This window comes from Myxine glutinosa, chromosome 5, assembly GCF_964187855.1.
Source record: "Myxine glutinosa chromosome 5, kmMyxGlut1.1, whole genome shotgun sequence".
NCBI lineage: Eukaryota > Metazoa > Chordata > Myxini > Myxiniformes > Myxinidae > Myxine > Myxine glutinosa.
In genome coordinates this window covers 60,625,764-60,648,561 of record NC_136265.1, presented here as the reverse complement: position 1 = coordinate 60,648,561, position 22,798 = coordinate 60,625,764, and the positions used below count along the sequence as shown (strand labels likewise).

The 22,798-nt window shown below is 48.3% G+C and overlaps 1 protein-coding gene across 1 annotated transcript; it reads right to left on the bottom strand.

The window, feature by feature from the left end:
- Positions 1-637: 637 nt before the first annotated feature.
- On the bottom strand, positions 638-17,852 carry LOC137428587 (uncharacterized). Its single transcript, XM_078778107.1, has 4 exons — positions 17,565-17,852; positions 10,190-10,252; positions 7,788-7,847; positions 638-1,388 (listed from the first exon to the last, which is right to left on the bottom strand). Exons 1-4 carry the CDS (start codon positions 17,713-17,715, stop codon positions 1,327-1,329), a joined length of 336 nt encoding a protein of 111 aa, XP_078634233.1. The 5' UTR covers positions 17,716-17,852; the 3' UTR covers positions 638-1,326.
- Positions 17,853-22,798: the final 4,946 nt, after the last annotated feature.

The following is a 22,798-nucleotide window of genomic DNA, read 5'->3' as shown; positions in this document are numbered from 1 at the left end:
CTCTCCCACCAAAGGCACGACTGGGAACGGTGCTACACATTTGTGAAGATACCTTGCATCATCCCACCTTTGGAACTCCTGGTGAAGGGGGGAGATGGGAGGCGGGGTGGGGAATGAAGTCTTTACAACCTTATGCCTTATGACCTCTGCCTTATGACCAGTGGTGTAGTGCCAAATTTTGAGCACTTTGAGGTGCCGGAGCTCTGCAAAAATGTCAGCCGTGACGTCATCGCCAGATCTGCCATCACATCAAGTTTTTACATGACATCAGACAGACTGTCGACAGACACAACATTGCGTATTTTAGTGTAATGACAGATTAACAGGGCTCACAGAGGCCCCACTGGGCTATTATTAGTCCCCATTGGACTTAGTCCGAAACTGGAGTTCATGGATTTGGTCTCGTTCGTCCGTCCGCAAGTATAACGCGTCCTCAACCATTTCTCGGACATGCATTTACCGATCTTCTTCAAACTTCGCAGACAGATAATAAATTATTGCTTACATATGCACATCATTTTCTTTCGAGATCAGATCCAATATGGCTGACTCGCAGCCATTTTGTTACTTAAAGGTGTCAACCATTTCTTGAACATGCATGGTCCGATTTTGTTCAAACTTGGCACAAGCAAAGAGTACATGATGGCACACACGTGCACCTCACTTTATTTTGCGATCTGATCAAAGAGGGCCGACTAGTAGACAAGCAGCCATTTTCGTTGTAAAAAACAACCTGATATTGAACACATCCTCAACTTTTTCTCGGACATACATTTACCGATTGTCTTCAACTTTGGCACACAGATAATGCAATCACAGATAATCACATTTGGCACACAGATAATGAATGAATGAAAAGTTACATATGCACGTCATTTCTTTCGAGATCAGATCCAAGATGGCCGGCCGTCTGGTGGTCATTTTGTTATGTAAATGTGTCCCTATCCATTTCACGGACATGCATGGATCGATTCTCTTCAAACCTGGCACAAATAAAATATATGAGAGTGTACATATGGAGAAGATTTTATTTTGTCATCCAACCTAAGATGGCGACTGACAGCTTTTAACTCTGTACAGCAAAATCACAAAAACCATGACGGGGACTATGTCATTTTATGTCTTTTTCTTCTTCTTGCATTTTGCATGGGGCCCACAAATGACTAACGCTGCCACTGGAACTCATGTCATGATCAAGTTTCTGTCTGCTACCAAAGAGCAAGTCCAGTTGTTTCCCATGAGGGAAAAAAGAAGAAAAAAAAGGAGCACATCTCACCTCAAGGATATTGGCACACCTAATTACATGGAGAGTGAAAGTAGGAAGACTTAGTTACCTCTCAAGGGACGTTGCACGAGTTCAGGATCAACCATCAGCTTCCCATCAGCATCTGGAACATGAAAGCGATTCCATTGTATCTTGATGTTATCTCTATCACTGAGATAGCAAGTTGGTTACCGACTGATTATATCATAACCATCATACCCACATATATCTCGACATATATCGTGACGTTTCAATGTGTTGATCAAATTTGCCTTGTTAACGAGCTGGAATTTAAGTTGTTACATGGCCTGAAGGAAAGTCCAACAACTACTAGGGAGAGAGAGAGATTGAAGGAAAGAGAGAGAGAGATTGAAGGAAAGAGAGAAAGAGATTGAAGGAAAGAGAGAGAGAGAGATTGAAGGAAAGAGAGAGAGAGAGATTGAAGGAAAGAGAGAAAGAGATTGAAGGAAAGAGAGAGAGAGATTGAAGGAAAGAGAGAGAGAGATTGAAGGAAAGAGAGAGAGAGAGATTGAAGGAAAGAGAGAAAGAGATTGAAGGAAAGAGAGAGAGAGATTGAAGGAAAGAGAGAGAGAGAGATTGAAGGAAAGAGAGAAAGAGATTGAAGGAAAGAGAGAGAGAGAGATTGAAAGAAAGAGAGAGAGAGATTGTAGGAGAGAGAGAAAGAGAGAAAGAGAGAAAGAGATTGAAGGAAAGAGAGAGAGATTGAAGGAGAGAGAGAAAGAGAGAAAGAGAGAAAGAGATTGAATGAAAGAGAGAGAGAGATTGAAGGAGAGAGAGAAAGAGAGAAAGAGAGAAAGAGATTGAAGGAAAGAGAGAGAGAGATTGAAGGAGAGAGAGAAAGAGAGAAAGAGAGAAAGAGATTGAAGGAGAGAGAGAAAGAGAGAAAGAGAGAAAGAGAGAAAGAGAGAAAGAGAGAAAGAGATTGAAAGAAAGAGAGAAAGAGAGAAAGAGAGAGAGAGAGAGAGATTGAAAGAGAGATAGAGATTGAAGGAGAGTGAGATTGAAGGAGAGAGATTGAAATAGTGGGGGGGGGGGGGGGGGCACTGCGTGGGTAATTTTTTCTTTTCATTTGAAATTGATGCAAAAGTTTAGTTTTCAGTAACAATTTGAAGGTAAGGGCCCACAGAACAATTTTGGTTCGAGTGTCCAGATAGAAAATGGGGCTTCTGGGGACGTGGGGGGTTCCCGACCCCCCACCGGCCTATGCGAAATATGGAAGCTGTTTTCACTTTTGATTGGATGATCCGATCTGAACATGAGGTATGTATGGATTCAGGATCAGAAGTAGCAACTTGTATTTCAAGCATATTGCCCACAGAAGCAATAATTTTGCCGGTATCAGCGCATATCCACAAAAAAAGACCAAGGGTCATAGGCCTGGTAAACTGAAACATGTTTAAAAAAAAAAATAAACTGGACAATTATACTCGGACCCAATGGTATACGGTCGTGACATTTTTATTTATCTTTTAACTGTGCTGCAATATGGTGGTGAGTAACTGCTTAGACAATTGCTTGAATAACTCTTTGAACAATAGATTTATTAAGAAAGTGGATAACAAATCGACCATATGTACATATCAGTATTGGAAATTGTTCTGGTCCAGCTACTTCTTGCATTTGCACTTGCACAGACGTGTGCACTTCAACTTTGCCCTCGTGCACTTGCATAGAGCGCAGGTACATGTGCAAGTGCACTTCACATCCAGGTGAAATACATCCTTGGCGATCCTCTTCCTTCTTGCCGTCCTCAGCTTGCCGTCCTCTTCCTTCCACCCATGATTAGTGGGGTTGTTGACAGGCATCTTGGACCTTTGGGCTGTTGTCCAGATGCCACTTGGAAGACACTTCTTTTGAGATGTTGATCCAAAGCATCACTTGTTGGGAGAATTCTCTCCATGTCCGTAGTCTTCTGTGAGAAGACCCTCCTTCGGACAAGGTCAACGTCATAGTCCTCATGCGACTCATTGGAGTACAGCCTGCAGACACAGTTCGTTGCCACTTCTTTCAGCCTTGGCGATGTTTGGAATGGGGTGTCGACGATCGTTGCAAATTCCTCCATGAGGGATGGCACTATGTGCATCAACTTGCAGCAATATCGCTTACCCTTAAACTTGAAGGAAGACGTGCTGTCTGATCCACTGAATGCGTGGAAGAGGGCCATGGCTTTGCATGTTGTCGTGCCCAGGTTTGTGGCGATAGGGTTCAGGGAGATTATTCTGGTTGTCTTTCCTGCTTTGAAGGAGATCCAGATTTCTGCGGCAGGATTCAGAGCCTTGATGTGATTGAAATTACTCAGAAGGATTACGACAACATCTGTGTCTCCAGTATGAACCATCCCAAGTGACGATGTTTGGAGGGCGTGGAGGAGATGTACGAGGACACGAGTGTCAGCTTCCTCGTGGTTGCATTGATCCATTGGTGGACTGTTTCCAACATGGTGGACTTGATCACCTGCAGTGATGTAGACATTTTTATAATCTGGGAACCGTCCTTCTGTTATCTTTTTTGACAGGAATGAGAAGTTGTTTTTTTTTGTTTTTTTTGTATACTGAATCGAGGCTCGTGAAAGAGCTAACATTTACTTCACAAACAAATTGACCAGACAAACAAAATACACAAAAAGAGGGAGCGGAAGACAAGATGGGGAGAAAAGGGGAAGCACACAAACACAACATCTGAGAGCAGGGAGATGTGTGGAAGGGAGAGGGCCCGGGGGGAGGAGGCATGGGAAGGGGGGGGGGGTGGGAGGGAGAAGTATAAAGCACAAGGACACCAAGGACTTCCAGGACAGAAGTTGGTATTTCAAAAAGGGGAATTGGGGTGAAATTAGCGGGGGTAGAAAAGATCAAGGTTTTGGATGGGGGAAGATAAGAGATGGTGGTGAACAGCTGTTTTAAAGACTTGGAGGGTGGAGTGGGATTGAAGAGAGTGAGGGAGTTTGTTCCAGAGGCGGGAGAAAAGAGGAATGAAGGAGTGAAGGTGAGCAGAGAGTCTTGATTTTGGCAGTTTAACCAAAAGAGGGTTGCAGGCAGATCTTGTGCGACCTGTAGGAATATTTGCGGGACAGAGCCCAGAGAGAGCTGGGGGGGGCAAGGCCAGAGAGGAGTCGGTAGAAGACGGAAAGACCACCAACCTGCCTGCGGTGAGTGAGTGAGAGGCCCTTGGAGTTAGCTTCATCGCGGAAGATTCCAATGATTCTGAATGCTTTGGTTTCAACAGCGTGAAGGCGAGCTAGGTGTGAGGCAGGAGCACCAGCCCAGAGGGGAGAGCAGTATTCCATTGAGCTGCGGATGAAAGCCTTGTATGTGGTGAGGAGCTCAGGTGTGCCAAGGAAGGACTTCGCACGACGGAGGATGCCCAGTCGGCGACTGGCTTTGGAGGCCAGATTTGAAATGTGGTTTTTCCAGGAAAGATCATGGCAGATAGTGAGACCCAAAAGCTTGAGTGACAGAACTTCTTGGAGAGGATTATTCAGAAAGTGGATGGGAGGGTTGTCCAGTCGGTCTTTTCGGAGAGACATCGTAAGAGTGTGAGATTTGTCAGGATTGAAAGACATGTTCCACTTGTTTGCCCAGTCTGTGATTTTGTCAAGGTCTGCAGAGAGTGAGGAGGCTGCAGACTGCCGATCTGAGGGATGAAGAATGGAGCGACAGAGAGTAGAGTCGTCAGCAAAGAGATAGAGAGGATTTTCAAGAGAGTCAGAGAGATCATTGATGAAGACCAGAAAAAGCACAGGGCCCAGAACACTGCCTTGGGGAACTCCAGCCTGAACAGGAAGAGGAGATGAGAGAAACCCATTCAGGGCCACACGTTGACTACGACTAGAGAGGAAACCGCCAGCCATGCGTGGTGATTTCCATGGATACCAAAAGAAGAGAGTTTGGTGAGCAGAGCGGGGTGCCAGACTGTATCGAAGGCACGTGATATGTCAAGGGAGACTGCTCTAATTTCCTGTTTGGCATTGAGGACCTCCATCCATTGTTGAGAAAGCAGAAGCAGCATGTCCAGAGTGGAGTGTCCAGGTCTGAAACCAAATTGATGATCAGAGATCAAGCCATTGGAGAAGAGGAAAGATTTCATATCTGAAGCAATGATGGATTCCATGACCTTGCTGATAATTGGGAGAAGGCTGATTGGTCTATAGTTGCTGGGATCTGTTTTTGCACCTTTTTTGTGCAAAGCGGTGATGTCGGCAGATTTCCAAGCAGATGGAAGATGACCTTGAGCAAAAGAGAGGGTGAAGAGAACAGAGAGAGGGAGTGAAAGAGCGGAAGAACATGATTTTAGGACCCGTGGGCTGATGCCGTCAGGTCCAGTTGCAGAATCAGAGTCGAGGGTTGACAGACACTTTTCCACCTTGTCAGGAGGAAAGGACACAGAGTCCAGGAGCAGCTGGGTACGACTGGGTACGGTGGGTACAGAGAGGGATGGGTTTGGGACACAAGATTTAGAGGCAAACACAGAGTTGAGGCATTCGGCTTTTTCACGTGCGGAGTCAGCCGTGTGGCCATTTAAGGTGAGGGAGGGGATGGAGGGGGAACAAACACCAGAAACAGATTTTACCAGACGCCACCAGGATTTGGAAGAGGGAGACAGATAAGAGAGTTCGGTCCTGAGGACGGAGAGATATTGTTTCCTGGCTCTCCTGAGGGTGGACACACACTTGTTTCGGGCTTTGTGAAAGGAAATGAGATTTCCTTCCGTTGGATTTGCTTTCCAGGAGACGAAAGCAAGTTGTTTCTGGGCAATAGCCTCACCACAAGATTCCGTGTACCATGGACGGGAGGAAGGGTATGACAACTGAAGACGAGAAGGGATAAAACTGTGCATGAGAGAGAGCAATTTACTTTGGAAGAATTCCCAGGATGAGTTGATGTCAGAGGCAGTAGAGATGGGAGACCAGTCCAGATGATTGATGGCTGCTTGAAGACCGTGCCAGTTGGCCTGAGTGAAATGCCAGACTCGTCGACGCTGAGGAGGCTCTCTGAAAATGGTCAGAGAGATATCCACTTTAACAAGCACATGATCAGAAGAGCCGATTGGAGCAGAAGAAGAGCAGCAGACATTTTCAGGGAAGTTAGTCATAACCAAGTCCAGAAGAGAAGATTCTCCGTTGACTGAGATCCGGGTTGGGAAATTGACAGATTGTGTCAGTCCCAGTGAGTCACAGAAGTCCTTTGCTGAAGAGCCATGGCTGGTGAGAGAGGTACCCACCCCCAGCCAACTGGCATGGTGACAGTTGAAATCACCACATATGAGGAAGAGAGAGTTGGGATGGGTAGATAGAAGTTGGTCCATATTATCAGACAGCGAGATGTAGATGGAGTCATCACTGTTTGGTGGACGGTACAACACGCATATGAACAAAAGGTGGGAGCGAAGGGGAAGCCGTAGCCAAAGGTATTCCTAGGGGTGAGGTGGAGAGAGGGCAGTGCAGGGCGAGTGAGGAAGAGAGTTTTTTATAAAGATAGCAACCCCACCTCCAGAACGAGGCTCAGGTCTATCATACCGGAGGAGGGAGTAACCTGGGAGAGATACCAAGGAATCAGAGACATCATGAAGGAGGAAGGTTTCTGTTAAGCAGATCACGTCTGGTTTGTCAGAAGCAACCTGTATGGAGAGATCAGTTAAGTTTGAGCGAAGGCCCCGGAAGGCCCCGGAACGAAGGCCCCGGAAATTTCAGCACTTGTGTTAGTGTTGAAAAACCACTTTTCGCACTTGTGTTGGTGCAGGAAACCACTTTTGCACTTGTATTAGTGTGGAAAAAACACTTTTTGCACTTGTGATAGTGTTGAAAAACCACAGTTCCTTCTTGTTATCAACGTTCACCAGAAACTTCTGCCAATTTCTTGGGATTTTGGCAGCACCAGATACGCGTTGTCGGGTGCCTGTTCCTCGTTTTTCCCTTGTGCCTCCTTTGAGTGTCAGTGCACGATACTGGTCCCAGACAATGTCGACTCTTGTCGATCTTTTCAAGTCGTGGCGAACTCTTGGGCAGAATACCTTGTCGAAATATGAATCGAAGGTGTTTCCTTGGACAGTTGTACCAGGAAGTGAGTATATCAGTACTCCACCGTCAATAACAATGAAGTCGTAAACATCTGACGCAACTAGCTCCTCGTCGACAGAAATGGCGCTACTCGTACTGGCTTCCATGATGTACACCAACAAATCTGACTTGGTACAAGAGTTGAGGGACCCTTCAGATGACAACGCAGGTGGGTATGGAGAAGACTTGTGACGAAAAAAAAAATCCTCCAAACCCCCCCCCCCCCCCCCCCCCCAAAAAAATAATTATATGAGTGCTTGACACTCAAACCAAAATTGTTCTATGGGCCCTTACCTTCAAATTGGTACTGAAAACAAAACTTTTGCATCAATTTTAAATGACTGAGTGCCCGGGCACCCCACTAAAAGAGAGAGATAGAGATAGAGAGAGAACAAGCTCCAGCACAATGTACTCTCATCAATATGAAAAGCAGAATCGTGTGGTTCAGACCTTTGTCTTGAAAGGATGATTCAACATACTCAGATTTCACCTTCACCTCAACAATAAAACCTGAAACAAAAAAAACATTCAATAAAACTAAACAATGGCATGACTAAATCAAAAGACTTCTTTGTATCTGAAGAAAAAACATTTTAAAAAAATGACAAATTATAGAAAACTCGAGAGGTGTTCAGTTTGGCACAAGCCCACGTCTTGCAGTACTCAATATTACTATGAAGAGTTTCATTTTCGACATTTTGATAAAACAGATAAACAGAACTAAACAGATGGGCCCACACACTAAAGACGCACACAGCATACCCACAGAGCTATTCATTGCATCATGGAGCTGTTACAGATCAATTTTGGAGGTATGGTAAAATTATCCTTTTGTAAACCTTTCCCTCAGGTCTGAGGAAAGGTTTAAGTTGTGCTGTTATTGTGTTGATGTTGCTATTGTGTTGATGTGATTTTATGAAGCTATTTGTATGTTCTCGGCTGGTTGTGGATTGTTGTGCATGAAAAGATTCAAGTGTGTGGGGGAGAGGAGTGAGCCTTGAGGGACTCCGTTCGGTTGTTGTGGCCGTCGTTGTTGATTGTACGCTCCTTCTGTTTACCCTCATATATTTTTAGACTTTTACTGCAATAAGTATTAGTATTTACAATTTTGGGTGCTCAACTGTCCTTCTCAAGGTTCCTGCTGTCTTGGAATAAAAAAATGTTACTGTAAGAACCACTACATCAAGCTCTCATTCCCGCATCTTCTTCCTCAATCCTGGAGAGAAGAGCTTTTAAAACAGGCACATTTATGATTAAACGCAGAGAAATATTTGTTATGGGTTGAGCAAATTGAAGTTGACCTTTCCAAAGCAGCAGAATTGAGGATGCGGTGAATTGACATATTACTGACATAGGGCCTATATCGAGTTGCGCAGTTGGATTGTCAAATTCAGGTCCATTGGCATCATGATCTGCGGCCATGCGTTGTGCATCATTTTGGTTTTGTTCGAGAACTGCGTCGTACTGCTGTGCGTCTCAAACCAATTTGTTTGTTTTTTTCTGCCGGAGATTGAAAACACAAACTGGACTTCGGTTTTGTCATTGCTATCGTGATTAGTGGTAGGGATGTGGAATCACACACACACACACACACACACACACACACACACACACAGACACACACACACACACACACACACACACACACACACACACACACACACACACACACACACACACACACACACACACACACACTTTCCTGACGAAATCTCCTAAAAACACAATTGACAACATTACGGAAATTTATCAAAAACTAATTTAGAATTACGGGTACCCGATAGCTGCAAAATTTTACAAATGTCCTCTAACACCATTGTTGCATGTGGTTTGAAAATGATAACGTCTCGGTTACGTGGTTTGGCAGCAATCTTGGATTGAAAAACAAACCTTATCCTATCAACACGAAACTTCACAAACGTGATCCCCTACCCATACATTTGCAGAGTGCACATTTTTAATGTCATATGTCACGTGGTTTGGCAGCCATATTGGCTTGAAAGCCGATTTTTGTTTTTAAAAACCTCTTCTCCGAAACAGCTTCACCGATGGATGTGAAACCTGCCGTGTCTGGTAAAAATGTGATACTTGAAAACAGCTGAAGGGATTTAAATCAAACTTGTTAATTTTTAGGACAGTAAATGAGGGCATATACCCATTGTCATGCACAGGGATTACATGGAGGCATATTGGTGACACAGTCGCATTGCTCTAGCTTTCTACAGTATGTCTCATGATTTCATTCCAAAAATTGATGGACATTCATACCTTGTGAGAAATAACAAGTACCGGATATACAGTGGTAAGTTTTACTCTTCGTGATAACATTACCACGAAGAAGCCCGTCAAATATGACGGGTTGGAACAGTTTATTGGACGGTGCAGCCTCATGAGTGTGCCAAAGTCTGAAGCCAAAGTCGTCCGAGGGGCAGATGCGCTTTTCTCTTCTTTATTTTTCAGACATCCTATGGATGTAAATGAACACTCGTTTTACTCTGTGCACGTTGCACATCATTGTGCAGTGAATTTCACCTCCATGTGCCTTGTATTATTTGTTATTTTTAAAAACGCTTCTGCACACCGCCCTTGAGGCTCGGTCTGCAAGCCACCATCTACAATTCCAATTAAAGAGACATAATTGCTTGTCTTTGTTAAATGTTTCCCGATTTTGTTTTATCCTCAAAAATAGACCATAGTGAACACACATTTGAGTTTAAAAATTGGCCTTCAAACCTACCGTAATGGAGGAGGACAGAGATCTGTACAACCACACAAACTGACATTGTGTTTTATATGGTAGATTATCAGAAACAATAAAACTACAATATCAACAATGTGTTTGTGGTGCAAACCTTCATCTTGAGGGAACGAATCATCCATGAACTTAGACTTCATCTTCACTCTCACAATAAAATCTGAAACAAGAACAATCCATTTAAACCAAACTATAAAAGTTTCAATAAAAACTTAATCGAAAGCTTTTATCACAATATATTATCAAAAGATACTCACTTTACAATCTCAACGGTACATTTTAATTTTCACATGTCGGAGTCTTGGTGGAACACGGACGCACAGGGGTTAACTGTCCATTAATTGCCAATTCTCATTACCCGAATTTGAACCACAGGAGTGAGCAGGATCACGTGATCATGACTTTCGGTTTCTTCTTCTTCTTCTGTCTGTGTGACCGCAAAGCATTCAGTCCTTACTTATCCGATCTCAAACAAACCTGCCAGGGGGACTAAGGGTCCTATTATGGAGGTTGTAACGACTTCATTTGCCCCAAGGGGTTTTCCGCTTTGGACAACCGGTGTGAAGGTGTATCAATAGAATGTGGTGGCGCTTTGTGGGGTACATCTTCCGGAAGTAAAAAATATTCCAACAACAAACTATTCAGTCAATTCCATCCAACATACAGTCACGTGAAAAAGTAAGTAAACCCCATGTAAAGTTTTCACTTTTTCAACATATTTCAACATACAGCTATTTGATCTTCATTTCAACAATATTGATAGATAAAGGTGATATAATATAACAAATATCATGAAACATTTACATTTTGTAGTCCATTGTATAATTTAAATAAACATGAATGCAAATTTCGCATGTGGAAAAAGTAAGTACACCCCTACATTTATCACTACTTCAAATACCTTAAATTAGAATCAGGTGCACCAGCTCAGGTGCAAATGATTAGAACATCGTCAGAGAGGATCTTGGAGGAACCTGTCTTATTTAAACCTCAGACATTTAGTTTGGTTTGCTCTTTGTTGTTGAAGTGAGTGGCATCACCATGCCTAGATCAAAAGAGCTCTTTGAGGCCTTCAGAAAGAAGGTTATAGATGCCTACGAGTCTGGGAAGGGATTTAAAAACATCTCCAAGCAATTTGAAATCAATCATTCGACTGTCCGGAAGATCATCTACAAGTGGAGAAAATTCCAAACATCTGCCAACTTGTTCTGGCCAGGCCGCCCCAGCAAGTTCAGCCCGAGAGCAGACCGCAAGATGCTGAAAGAAGTCTCTAAGAACCCCAGAATGTCATCACCGTACCGACACGTAGCCCTTGCCACTGTTGATGTCAAAGTGCACGAGTCGACCATTAGAAAGAGGCTGCACAAATTTGATCTACATGGGAGGTGTGCCAGGAGGAAACCTTTGCTGTCCAGAAAGAACATCAGGGCAAGACTAAAGTTTACCAATGAACATCGAGGCAAAGACCAGCACTTCTGGGACAATGTGCTCTGGACAGATAAGTCAAAGGTAGAGCTATTTGGACACAGTACCAGAAGACATGTTTGGCGAAAACCAAAGACAGCATTTGACCACAAAAACCTGATACCAACCGTAAAGCATGGTGGTGGAAATATTATGGTTTGGGGCCGCTTTGCTGCATCAGGGCCTGGGCAGCTCACCATCATAGAATCCACTATGAATTCTTCATTGTACCAGAGGGTGCTTGAGGATAATGTGAGGCCATCTGTCGGAAGTTGAAGCTCAACCAAAGGTGGACCTTGCAACATGACAATGACCCTAAACATGCCAGTAAATCCACCAAGGTATGGCTGAAAAGAAAGAATTGGAGGGTTCTGGAATGGCCAAGTCAAAGCCCGGATCTAAATCCCATCGAGATGTTGTGGGGGGATTTGAAACGAGCTGTGCATGCAAGAAACCCCTCGAACATCGCACAGCTGAAATAATTCTGCATGGAGGAGTGGGCAAAAATTTCTCCCAGTCGATCTCAGAGACTGGTAGACAGTTATACCACCAATACCACCTTCAAGGGTGGTTGATGGGGCAATACCACCTATTAGAGCCAAGGGTGTACTTACTTTTTCCACTTGTGAAATTTGCAATCATGTTTATTTAAATTATACAATGGACTACAAAATGTAAATGTTTCATGATATTTGTTATATTATATCACCTTTATCTATCAATATTGTTGAAATGAAGATCAAATAGCTATATGTTGAAATATGTTGAAAAATTCAAAACTTTACATGGGGTGTACTTACTTTTTCACGTGACTGTATGATTACCTTTTAAAACACTCGTTACTGTTGTTTAACACGAGACAAAGAAATTTGAAGGAAACCGATGTTCTTGAGGCATTCTATGGTTATCACACCTACTCCTCTCTCCCCATCCTAGCCGATAGCTGGGAGACAAATAAATCTTCGCTAATAAAGGTGCTTAAACAAGTCTATACGCATGAATGATGCATCTCATTTCCTGTCCGATTTTTTTCACAATCAGATTGCATGTGTACTGTCTTAATAACAACAACTTAATTACAACTTAATTATTGGGGCCTCATCTGCCATTTTCCCGGGCATGGCTTTAGGTGTGATATTGCCTCATCCACCCTCACAGCCAAATTGTGACCTTTATTTGATGCATACACCCATAGCTAATAGTCACAAGCAATGTTTAACACTCGCTTGAGGGAAATTTAGTGAAAATTGGATAAGTACACGTACACCATGACAATTCTGCCTAGGACTTCGGTGATGCATGGGACAGACTCAATCCATGAATTTTCCTTCCTAGATTTTTCCCAATGGAAAATCATCCCTTCTGGATGAAGTGATGACCAACTTTGGATATGGATTAGGTGATGTCAAATGAAATCACCACAACCTTCATTGTGTGACCCTCAGTCCCCCTGTCAAGTTTGGTTGAGATTGGATAAGTGACGAGCGAATGTATTGCAGTAAAAAATCGTCAGACAAACAAAAAACTGCGTATTTTAGTTTGATCATGTTTAATATGTAACCCGATGTTGTTTCGAAGTTTGTTCTGAATATCTCCTTTCTATATGGAAAGGCATTTCTTTCTTTCATCTTTCCGATATTCCATGCCGTCTCCAAGATAAGCTTCCTTTTTGGGATTCGGCATTCTCAACAACAACATCAACAGGCATTTTAAGGCAATTTTCCCTGCTAGAGTGGGGGTTAGCCTTGCGGGCCCCATGACAATCTTCTCCATTTTGCCCTATTTTGTGCATCTCTCCTTGTTAACATTTCTTCTTCCACCACATTTAGCCAAGTCTTTCTCGGTCTTCCCCGTCCTTTACTTCCTTCTACATTCATTTCCATCATTCTTCTCAACCAGTCACTTTCATCCTTCCTCAACACATGACCAAACCATCTCAACCTGTTTCTCTTCACAGCATCAATCACAGGTTCTATTCCCATCATTTTTCGCAATTCATCATTTGTCTTCCTCTCCCTCAACGATACTCCGCACATCCACTGAACCATTCACATCTCCACCCTTTCCAGCCTTCATTGCTGCTCTACGTTCATTACCCATGTCTCGTTCCCATAAATCATAACACAACTCACACATGCAGTATTCACCTTTCCCTTCAGTTTCAACGACACTCCCCTCCTAGTCAGCACGCCACTCACCTCCCGAAACCACTTCCATGCACATCTCACTCGAGCAACCGTTGCCGAGTCTGATCCACCTTCTTCATTCAACATGTCTCCGAGGTAGCAAAATGTTTTCACACCTTCCAGCTTCATGCCGTCTCCAAGATCCAACTCAACATTTCCTCCATCTGCAGCTCCCTCTGTGCACATCTTACACTTGAATGTCGCTACCACACTGGTTAAAGACCCTCTCAGACCACTACATTTTTGATGAACCCACTCTGCGCACATTGTACATTGAATGGAGTTCACTCCGACACCCTTCCTGCACACAGCACACGGCCACTTCCCAGTTCTTTCCACCTCACCACATGCTTTACCACTTGCCATCACCTTCATCTTTCCGATATTCCACTTGTTCATCTTCTCCTTCAGTCCATCCATACTTTCCGCAATCAACACCAGATCATCTGCATACAACAACTCCCATGGTAAACCCTCCTTTACATTCCGAGCCAGCACCTCCATCACAGCGACAAATAGTAGTGGACTTTGTACTGACCCCTGATGCACTCCCACCTTCACCTCAAACTCACCACTGTTCCCGTCCTGTGTCCTTACAGCTGTGCGCGCTCTCTCGTACATTGCCATCACTACTCTGATCAACCATTCCTCCACTCCTAACTTCCTCAATGCCCATGTCACTACTTCGCATGGAACCCTATCGAATGCTTTCTCCAGATCAACAAACCCAAGAAACAACTTCTTCCTCTTCTCCATGTACTTCTCCTGCAACTGCCTTACAATAAAAAGCGCGTCTGCCGTTCCTCTTCCTGGCATAAATCCAAACTGCATTTCGTCGATCTTCACTTTCTTCCTTATCCTCCTCTCCAACACCCTTTCCAATACCTTCATTCCATGCTCCAATAACTATCGCTCGATACGAGCCACAGTCCAGAGGGTCACCTTTCCCCTTGTATAGAGGGACGAGGGTACTCAGTTCCCAATCCACTGGAATGCGGCCTACTTTCACCACCAGATTACAAATCTCTGTCATTCTCTTCACACCCCAACTTCCTGCTGCCTTCAACATATCTCCCACAACTCCCGTCGGCCCTCCCGCTTTTCTACGCTTAATTGCTTTTATCGCTTCCTCAATTTCCTTCTCAGTTATCTTCTCTGCCGGTCCTAAAACTGGGTTACTCTCCATGTTGCCATCCCATTCATTCTCTGCATTCAACAGCATTTCCATATATCTCTTCCATCTTCCTTTAATTCCATCTGTGTCCACAACGATTTGTCCCACTTCATCCTTCAAGCAACTCACCCCCATCACATCGCACCTCTTTCGCTATCTGCTTTGCAATCCTGAATACCGCCCTCGGACAATTTTCCGAATCCAAACGTTCTTTGAACATTTGCCTACATGCCTCCTGTGCCTTTGCTACCTCTTTCTTTGCAGCCTTCTTGGCTGTCCTATAACTTTCATGCTCTGCCTCTTCTGCTCCCGTACCATTCACCTTCTGCCACTCCTTGAACTTCTTCCTCTTCTCGTCAATCCTCTTTCCAACTTCATCATCCCACCACCATGTTTCCGAGTGCCTCGGTGGTCCTGTTGTCCATCCACATACTTCACCAACGGCTCCCAACAGACGATCTTTCATTGACATCCAACCACATACTTCAACCACATACTTGACATCCAACCACATTCAAGCTCAACCACATCATCCTCCACCATACTCATCCTCTCTTTTAATGCCTCCCTCCTAGTCAAAAAAAACAACCTTCATTCTCGGTTGGTACTTCACCCGCCGGGCTCTCCTCGCACCTTTCACCCTTATGTCGCAGACAACCAAGTGGTGATGTGAAACAGCCTCCTCCCCCGGGGATCACCTTTGTGTCCCGGGGGTGCCCCCTATCACGCCTACACACCATCAGGTCGTCAACGGTTGTCGTCAACCCACCTGATGTGTATGTAACAAGCTTATTATCCGCTTTCTGGAACTGAGTATAACAAATCAACAAACCAGCTCCATCAGCAAACTCCAAAATCCTTTCACCTTCTCCATTCCTCACACCATATCCGTAACCCCCATGAACTCCCTCAAAACCGTCTATACTCCTTCCCACATGACCATTTAGGTCTCCTCCTACCACAACAACATCCTCATCTTTCACGTTTTCCATCAGCTTCTCCATCGCACACCAGAACTTGACCTTCTCTTCATGGCTCCGACCAACTTGCGGTGCATATCCCGAGATGACGTTCACCAAGAGCTTTCCAATCATCATTTTCACCATCATCATCCTTTCACTCACTCTCGTCACACTCCCCACACTGTCTACAAACTCCTCAGAAAACAGGACACCAACACCATGCACGCCTTCCGGGCACCCTTGCCACACAAACTTGTCTTTCTGCGCCTGCCAACCCTTCACCATTCTCACACCACTTCCCTTCCATCTCGTCTTCTGCACACAACATATGTCCACTCTTCTTCTGACCAATACTTCCACCACTTCTCCTGATCTCCCTGTCATTGTTCCTACATTCCATGTCCCAAACCTCAGAAACCGTTCTCCACGCGGGGCATCAGACGTTTCGTCGTCATAAATGGAATGATTTCCACACTTGCTTCGATCGGGTTCCCCACATTGAATTTTGACGAGAGGGAGTGAGGTCCTCCACGGGATACTTCGGGCTGTACCCTGCCCATATGTAGTTGTAATTGTCATGGTTCCCTTTTTGAGGCAATGTTTTATGGCCGGATTCCCCTCCTGACGCCAACCCTTTTTAGTCGCTTCTTACGACACGGAGGGATACAGTGTACCTATCCTAAACCGGGGTACACACCGGGTGGATTCGGCATCCTCGAGCTATTAAAAAACTTTTGTGTACCATGGTGCTTTTGTTCAAGGAAATAAATGTTGTTTTGAATTTGAAGTTAATTCCTCGACTCTAAAACGTATCTTTCAATGTTTTCTCCGAGTCGCAGGATTTTTTCTGCAGTACTACAGACAGAGTTATCTCGTACCTTTTTACCTCAGTATTACACGGTTATCTCGTACCCCTTTACCTCAGTATTACACGGTTCTCTCTGGACACTTTTACCTCAGTATTACACGGTTATATCGTTCCCTTTTGTCTCCGTATCACACGATTATCTCTGGACACTTTTACCTCCGCATTACACGGTTATCTCTGGACCCTTTTACCTCAGTATTACACGGTAGTCTCTCTGCTATTTCACCTCAGTATTACACAGCAATCTCGGCACCCTTTATCCTCAATATTACACGGCAATCTCTGTACCCTTTAACCTCAGAATTACACGGTAATCTCAGTGCCGTTTTACCTCAGTATTACATGGTGATCTCTGTACCCTTTAACCTCAGTATTACACGGCAATCTAGTACCCTTTAACCTCAGTATTACACGGCAATCTCGGTACCCTTTAACCTCAGTATTACACGGCAATCTCTGTACCCTTTAACCTCAGTATAACACAGCAATCTCGGCACCCTTTATCCTCAATATTACACGGCAATCTCTGTACCCTTTAACCTCAGAATTACACGGTAATCTCAGTGCCGTTTTACCTCAGTATTACATGGTGATCTCTGTACCCTTTAACCTCAGAATTACACGGTGATCTCTGTGCCGTTTTACCTCAGTATTACACGGCAATCTTTTCCCCTTCTACCTCAGTTTCCTCAAATCAAACCATCATGAGATTTCCCCATTTAAATGAATTCCTGAAATAGTACACAGCAGGAACCAAAACGGACACATCACGGTGACGGGAAAAGGTAACATCAACGTGCAGAGAGAACGTCACGTACCGGGTAAAGACTGCATATCATCGGGTGGACCGACCCTGGACCCGCGATCTGAGGGAGAATCTCCCGAAACGACCGAGTTTCCTCCATCGGAACCGCTCGTGGATCCCGGGGGGTTCGATCTGTGATCTTCACCTGAGACATCTCGGTTCATGGCGCACCAGAAGGGTCTGTAAGGTGGAGTGTCGTAAAGTATGGTCCTGTAAGGTAGCGTGGAGTAGAATGTTACACTATGGACTATGGTACAGCACGAGTACAGCACGTCAGTTATTCCGGCAAACGCGAACCACGTGCCACGTACCGTCAAACGTACGGACGTTATTCACGATTTCAAGACCGAAGATTCGGCACGTTGAATCACGTGACCTCCACATTTGGTACTTGATGTGGGAAAATCTTCCACTATATCAGAGCCTTTGGTCTGTGTGTCGCCATTTCTCTCAGAGATGGCTGAATGGATCTTCGTCAAACTTTCAGAAGTTCATCAGTGAGTGCCTGGGAGTGGTTTAGGCGAAAAAACAAAAACAATTTAGAATTTTTTGGGGGTGGAGATTAAAAAAAAAACTCGCTCTGTTGTGCCTAAGCCTGATTAATGACAGTTATAATTATATTCAAGTACACATTCACATAAATAAATACAAAACAATTCGAAGAACATTTGAGCAAAAATAAATCAAACAATTCCGGAAGTGTATGAAGTTGGTGATGAGGCTTCTTCTTCTTCCTGAACGGCCTTGTAGCGGGTGCCGCCGAACATACACAATCGCCTTACACCTGCCGAGGATGCAACCAGGGAGCGATCGCTGTGCCGGGCTCGCCCAGACCGCCCGGAGACGCTCAGTCTCGCCTTTCCCGGGCATGTCCAGACTCGCCTTTCCCGGGCTCGCCCAGACCGCCCGGAGACGCCCTGTCTCGCCTTTCCCAGGCATGTCCAGACTTGCCTTTCCCGGGCTCGCCCAGACCGCCCGGAGACGCTCAGTTTCGCCTTTCCCGGGCATGTCCAGATTTGCCTTTCCCAGGCTCGCCCGGGCACGCCCACTCTCGCCGCGTTTGATTGCATATATATATTGCTGCCCGATAAACGGGCTTTTCAGAGTACCCGAGTTTGGTTTTACTGAATAAAGAAACTCGGATGAATTCCCGTCTTTTGTCGCGTCAATCCTTTTATCTCGCGTAGGAGCACAGCTCCTTCATTGGTGACCCTAGACATGGACACGGCAGTTGCCCTCAAACTGCCTACCTTCTGGGAGGCTCACGCGGCGGTTTGGTTCGCCCAGACGGACTCCCAGTTTGCCCTGCGAGGCATTACCACCGACGACACCCGCTTCCACCATGTGGTAGCGGCACTCGGCTCCGCCACCGCGGCCCGCGCCCTGGGCCTCCTCCAGCACCTGCCAGCCGCTGACAAGTATGGCGCGATCAAGACGCTCCTCCTCGACGCGTTCGCCCTCTCACCGGCAGAACGCGCACGACGCCTGCTCGACCTGCCCGAGCCTGGCGACACGCGCCCGTCCGAGCGAATGGACTACATGCTCTCGCTGCTCGGTGAGCACTCCCCGGATTTTCTTTTCTGAGAGCTGTTCCTCCGCCAGCTGCCTAGCCAGGTATACCTCGCCCTGGCAGGCACGCAGATCACGGATCCCCGCGCCCTCGCCGGGGAAGCCGACAAGATCTCCTCGGCAGGCCAGCACATCGGAGCGGCTACCTGGAGCCCGCCGCCGTCCGAGGCGACGCCCATGGCGCCCGAGCGCCCGGTGCGGTTGGAGGCCGAACTGCCGGTGCAACTGGCGGCCGCCACGCCGCGCCGACCGCTCCCAACACGACGGCCGGGGCCTCCACCTGACCAGGCGTGGTGTTATTACCACGCCAGGTTCGGACACAAGGCTCGGACATGCCGACCCCCGTGCACTTTCGGCAAGTCGGGAAACGGCCAGGCCAGTGTTCATTACCAGCCATGAGCGCCGGCCACTCGGGCAACTTGCTTTTTATCAAGGACAAAGCGTCCGGGCGGTGCTTCCTTTGTGACACCGGGGCCCAACTGAGCGTCATACCCGCCTCCGAGCAGGACAGGCAGACCGCCGTTTGCGGCCCCTCCTTGGTCGCTGCCAACGGATCGGCCATCCGCACCTTCGGCCCGCGCAATGTCACCCTCTGCTTCGGCAACCAACGCTTTAACTGGACCTTTGTGACGGCGAGCGTGCCCATGGCTTTGCTGGGCGCCGACTTCCTCTGCGCACATGGGCTGTTGGTCGACGTCAAACGGTGTCGCCTTGTCAATGCCGAAACTTTCAGCTCCCTGGCATGCACGATGAGCAGCTCCGGGCCGACTGAACTAGCATGCGCCCTCCTGGTGGCAAACGAGTTCGCTCGCCTGCTCGCAGAGTTCCCGGCCCTCACGCGGCCGACGTTTTCGGCCGTCGCAGTGAGGCATGGTATCGAGCACCACATACTAACTACGGGCCCGCCGGTCTATGCCAGAGCCTGCCGCCTCGACCCGGCCAAGCTCGCCATGGCAAAAGCCGAGTTCGACGCGTTGGAGCACCTCGGCATCGTGCGGCGCTCCGATTGCGCGTGGGCCTCGCCACTGCACATCGTGCCGAAGCCGGGGGGCGGCTGGCGCCCATGTGGCGACTACCGCCGCCTCAACGACGTTACCACCCCCGACAGGTATCCGGTCCCGCACATCCAGGACTTTTCCACCCGTTTGGCGGGTCGCGTCATTTTCTCGAAAGTTGACCGAATACGGGGATACCACCAGGTCCCTGTCAGACCGGCCGACGTCCCAAAAACGGCCGTCATCACGCCGTTCAGCCTGTTCGAATTCCTGAGAATGCTGTTTGGCCTCAAGAACGCGGCCCAGGCGTTCCAACGCTGGATGGATGGCGCGCTGCGCGACCTGCCGTTCCTCTTCATCTACCTGGACGACATCCTCGTCGCCAGCACGTCCCGGGCCGAGCACCTCCTCCACCTCCGAACACTGTTCGGGCGCCTCAGCGAGCATGGCTTAATCGTCAACCCGGCTAAATGCCACTTCGGCACGACAGCCGTTGACTTTTTGGGCCACCACATCACCAGAAACAGGGCCGTGCCGCTGCCAACCAAGGTCGAGGCCATCACCGAGTTCCCGCGTCCCCGCTCCATCAAGGCCCTGCAGGAGTTCCTCGGCATGGTGAATTTCTACCACCGTTTCGTGCCCCGCGCTGCTCAGCTCATGTGGCCCCTTTACGAAGCCCTCCGGGGCAACCCAGCCGAGCATGACGTCGTCTGGTCCGCAGCCATGGACGTGGCATTCACAGGCGCAAAGCTGGCCCTCGCCGACGCAACGCTGCTGGCTCACCCGGTGCTCGACGCTCCAATCGCCCTCACTACAGACGCCTCCGACTACGCGGTGGGCGCCATACACGAACAATGGGTGAACGGGGTTTGGCAGCCACTCACTTTTTTTAGCCGGCAACTCCGGCCGAACGAACTAAAATATAGCACATTTGACCACGAGCTCCTCGGTTTATACCTGGCCGTTCGCCATTTCCGCCACCTCCTGGAGGGCCGCCCGTTCACGGCTTTCGTCGACCACAAGCCATTGGTTTACGCGATGGCCAAAGTCATGGAGCCGTGGTCGGCCCGCCAGCAGCGCCACCTCTCCGCCATGTCGGAATTTACCACGGACATCCGACACGTCGCCGGAAAAGACAACGCCGTGGCCGACTGTCTTTCTCGGGCCAGCGAGAACGCGGTCCACCTCTGCGTGGACTTCGCGCTTATGGCGGCCGACCAGACCACCGACACCATGGTGCAAGCCTTCCGGGCGGTGGACACGGGCCTCCGCCTGGCCGACGTCCCCTTAGCGGACACTGTCCTGCTCTGCGACGTCTCCCAAGGCCAGCCTCGCCCTGTCGTGCCCGTTACCTGGCAGCGCTGCATTTTCGCCTCCCTCCACGGCCTTTCCCACCCGGGCCGGAAAGCTTCCCAGAAGCTGGTGTCGGCGCGTTTCGTCTGGCACGGACTTCGACGGGACGTCCGCGATTGGGCCAACGCCTGCACGGCCTGCCAGCGGGCCAAGGTCCACCGCCACACCCAGGCCCCGCTGGCACCTTTCACCGTGCCCAAACGGCGTTTTGACGACGTCAACGTGGACCTGGTGGGCCCCCTCCCCCCATCACGAGGTTTCACACACCTGCTCACCATGGTGGACAGGACCACCAGGTGGCCGGAGGCCGTTCCCCTCGTTTCCACCACCACCGTCGACGTGGCGCAGGCTTTCATCGCCACCTGGGTCGCCCGCTTCGGCGCACCGGCGGACATCTCTTCGGACCACGGTCCGCAGTTCACCTCCGAGCTGTGGGGCGCGGTCACCCGCAACCTGGGGGTCAAGCTCCACCGTACCACGGCCTACCACCCCAAAGCCAATGGGTTGTGCGAGCGTTTTCACCCCTCCATGAAGGCCACGCCCAATTCGCCCATGGCCGGCTTTCAGGACGGCGGTTGGGCCGACCGGCTGCCGTGGGTCCTTTTGGGCCTCCGCACGGCCCCCAAGGAGGACCTCCAGGCGTCCACCGCCGAGCTCGTCTACGGCCAGCCGCTACGCGTCCCGGGCGAGTTTGTGCCCGACCCTACCAGTCCCTGGTCCGCAGCTCGCCAGTGCTCGGACCTCCAGGAGGCCGCCCGACGGTTTGCCCCCGTGCCAACGTCCCGCCACGTTGGCCCCCAGTCCTACGTCCCCCCAGCGCTTCGTACAGCGGAGTACGTTTTTGTGCGTCATGACGCACACCGGGGGCCACTCCGGCCACCGTACGATGGACCTTTCCGGGTCCTGCGACGGGACGACAAGTCTTTTGTCATCGACGTCGGCGGCAGGTCGGACCGGATTTTGGTGGATCGCCTCAAGCCGGCGCACGTGGACGTCGACCAACCACCACGGTTGGCCCTTCCTCCACGGCGAGGCCGCCCCCCGTCCACGGTTCCCCCCGCTCGACCACCCACCACCACACCGGACCCCCCCCCCCCCCCCACGACCCTCCAGGGGTCGCTTCGGCTGGGTCATCAGGACCCCCCTTAAATTGACCCTGCCGGTGCAAGTCGATTCTGGGGGGGGGCGCGTGTAGCGGGTGCCGCTGAACATACACAATCGCCTTACACCTGCCGAGGACGCAACCAGGGAGCGATCACTGTGCCGGGCTCGCCCAGACCACCCGGAGACGCTCAGTCTCGCCTTTCCCGGGCATGTCCAGACTCGCCTT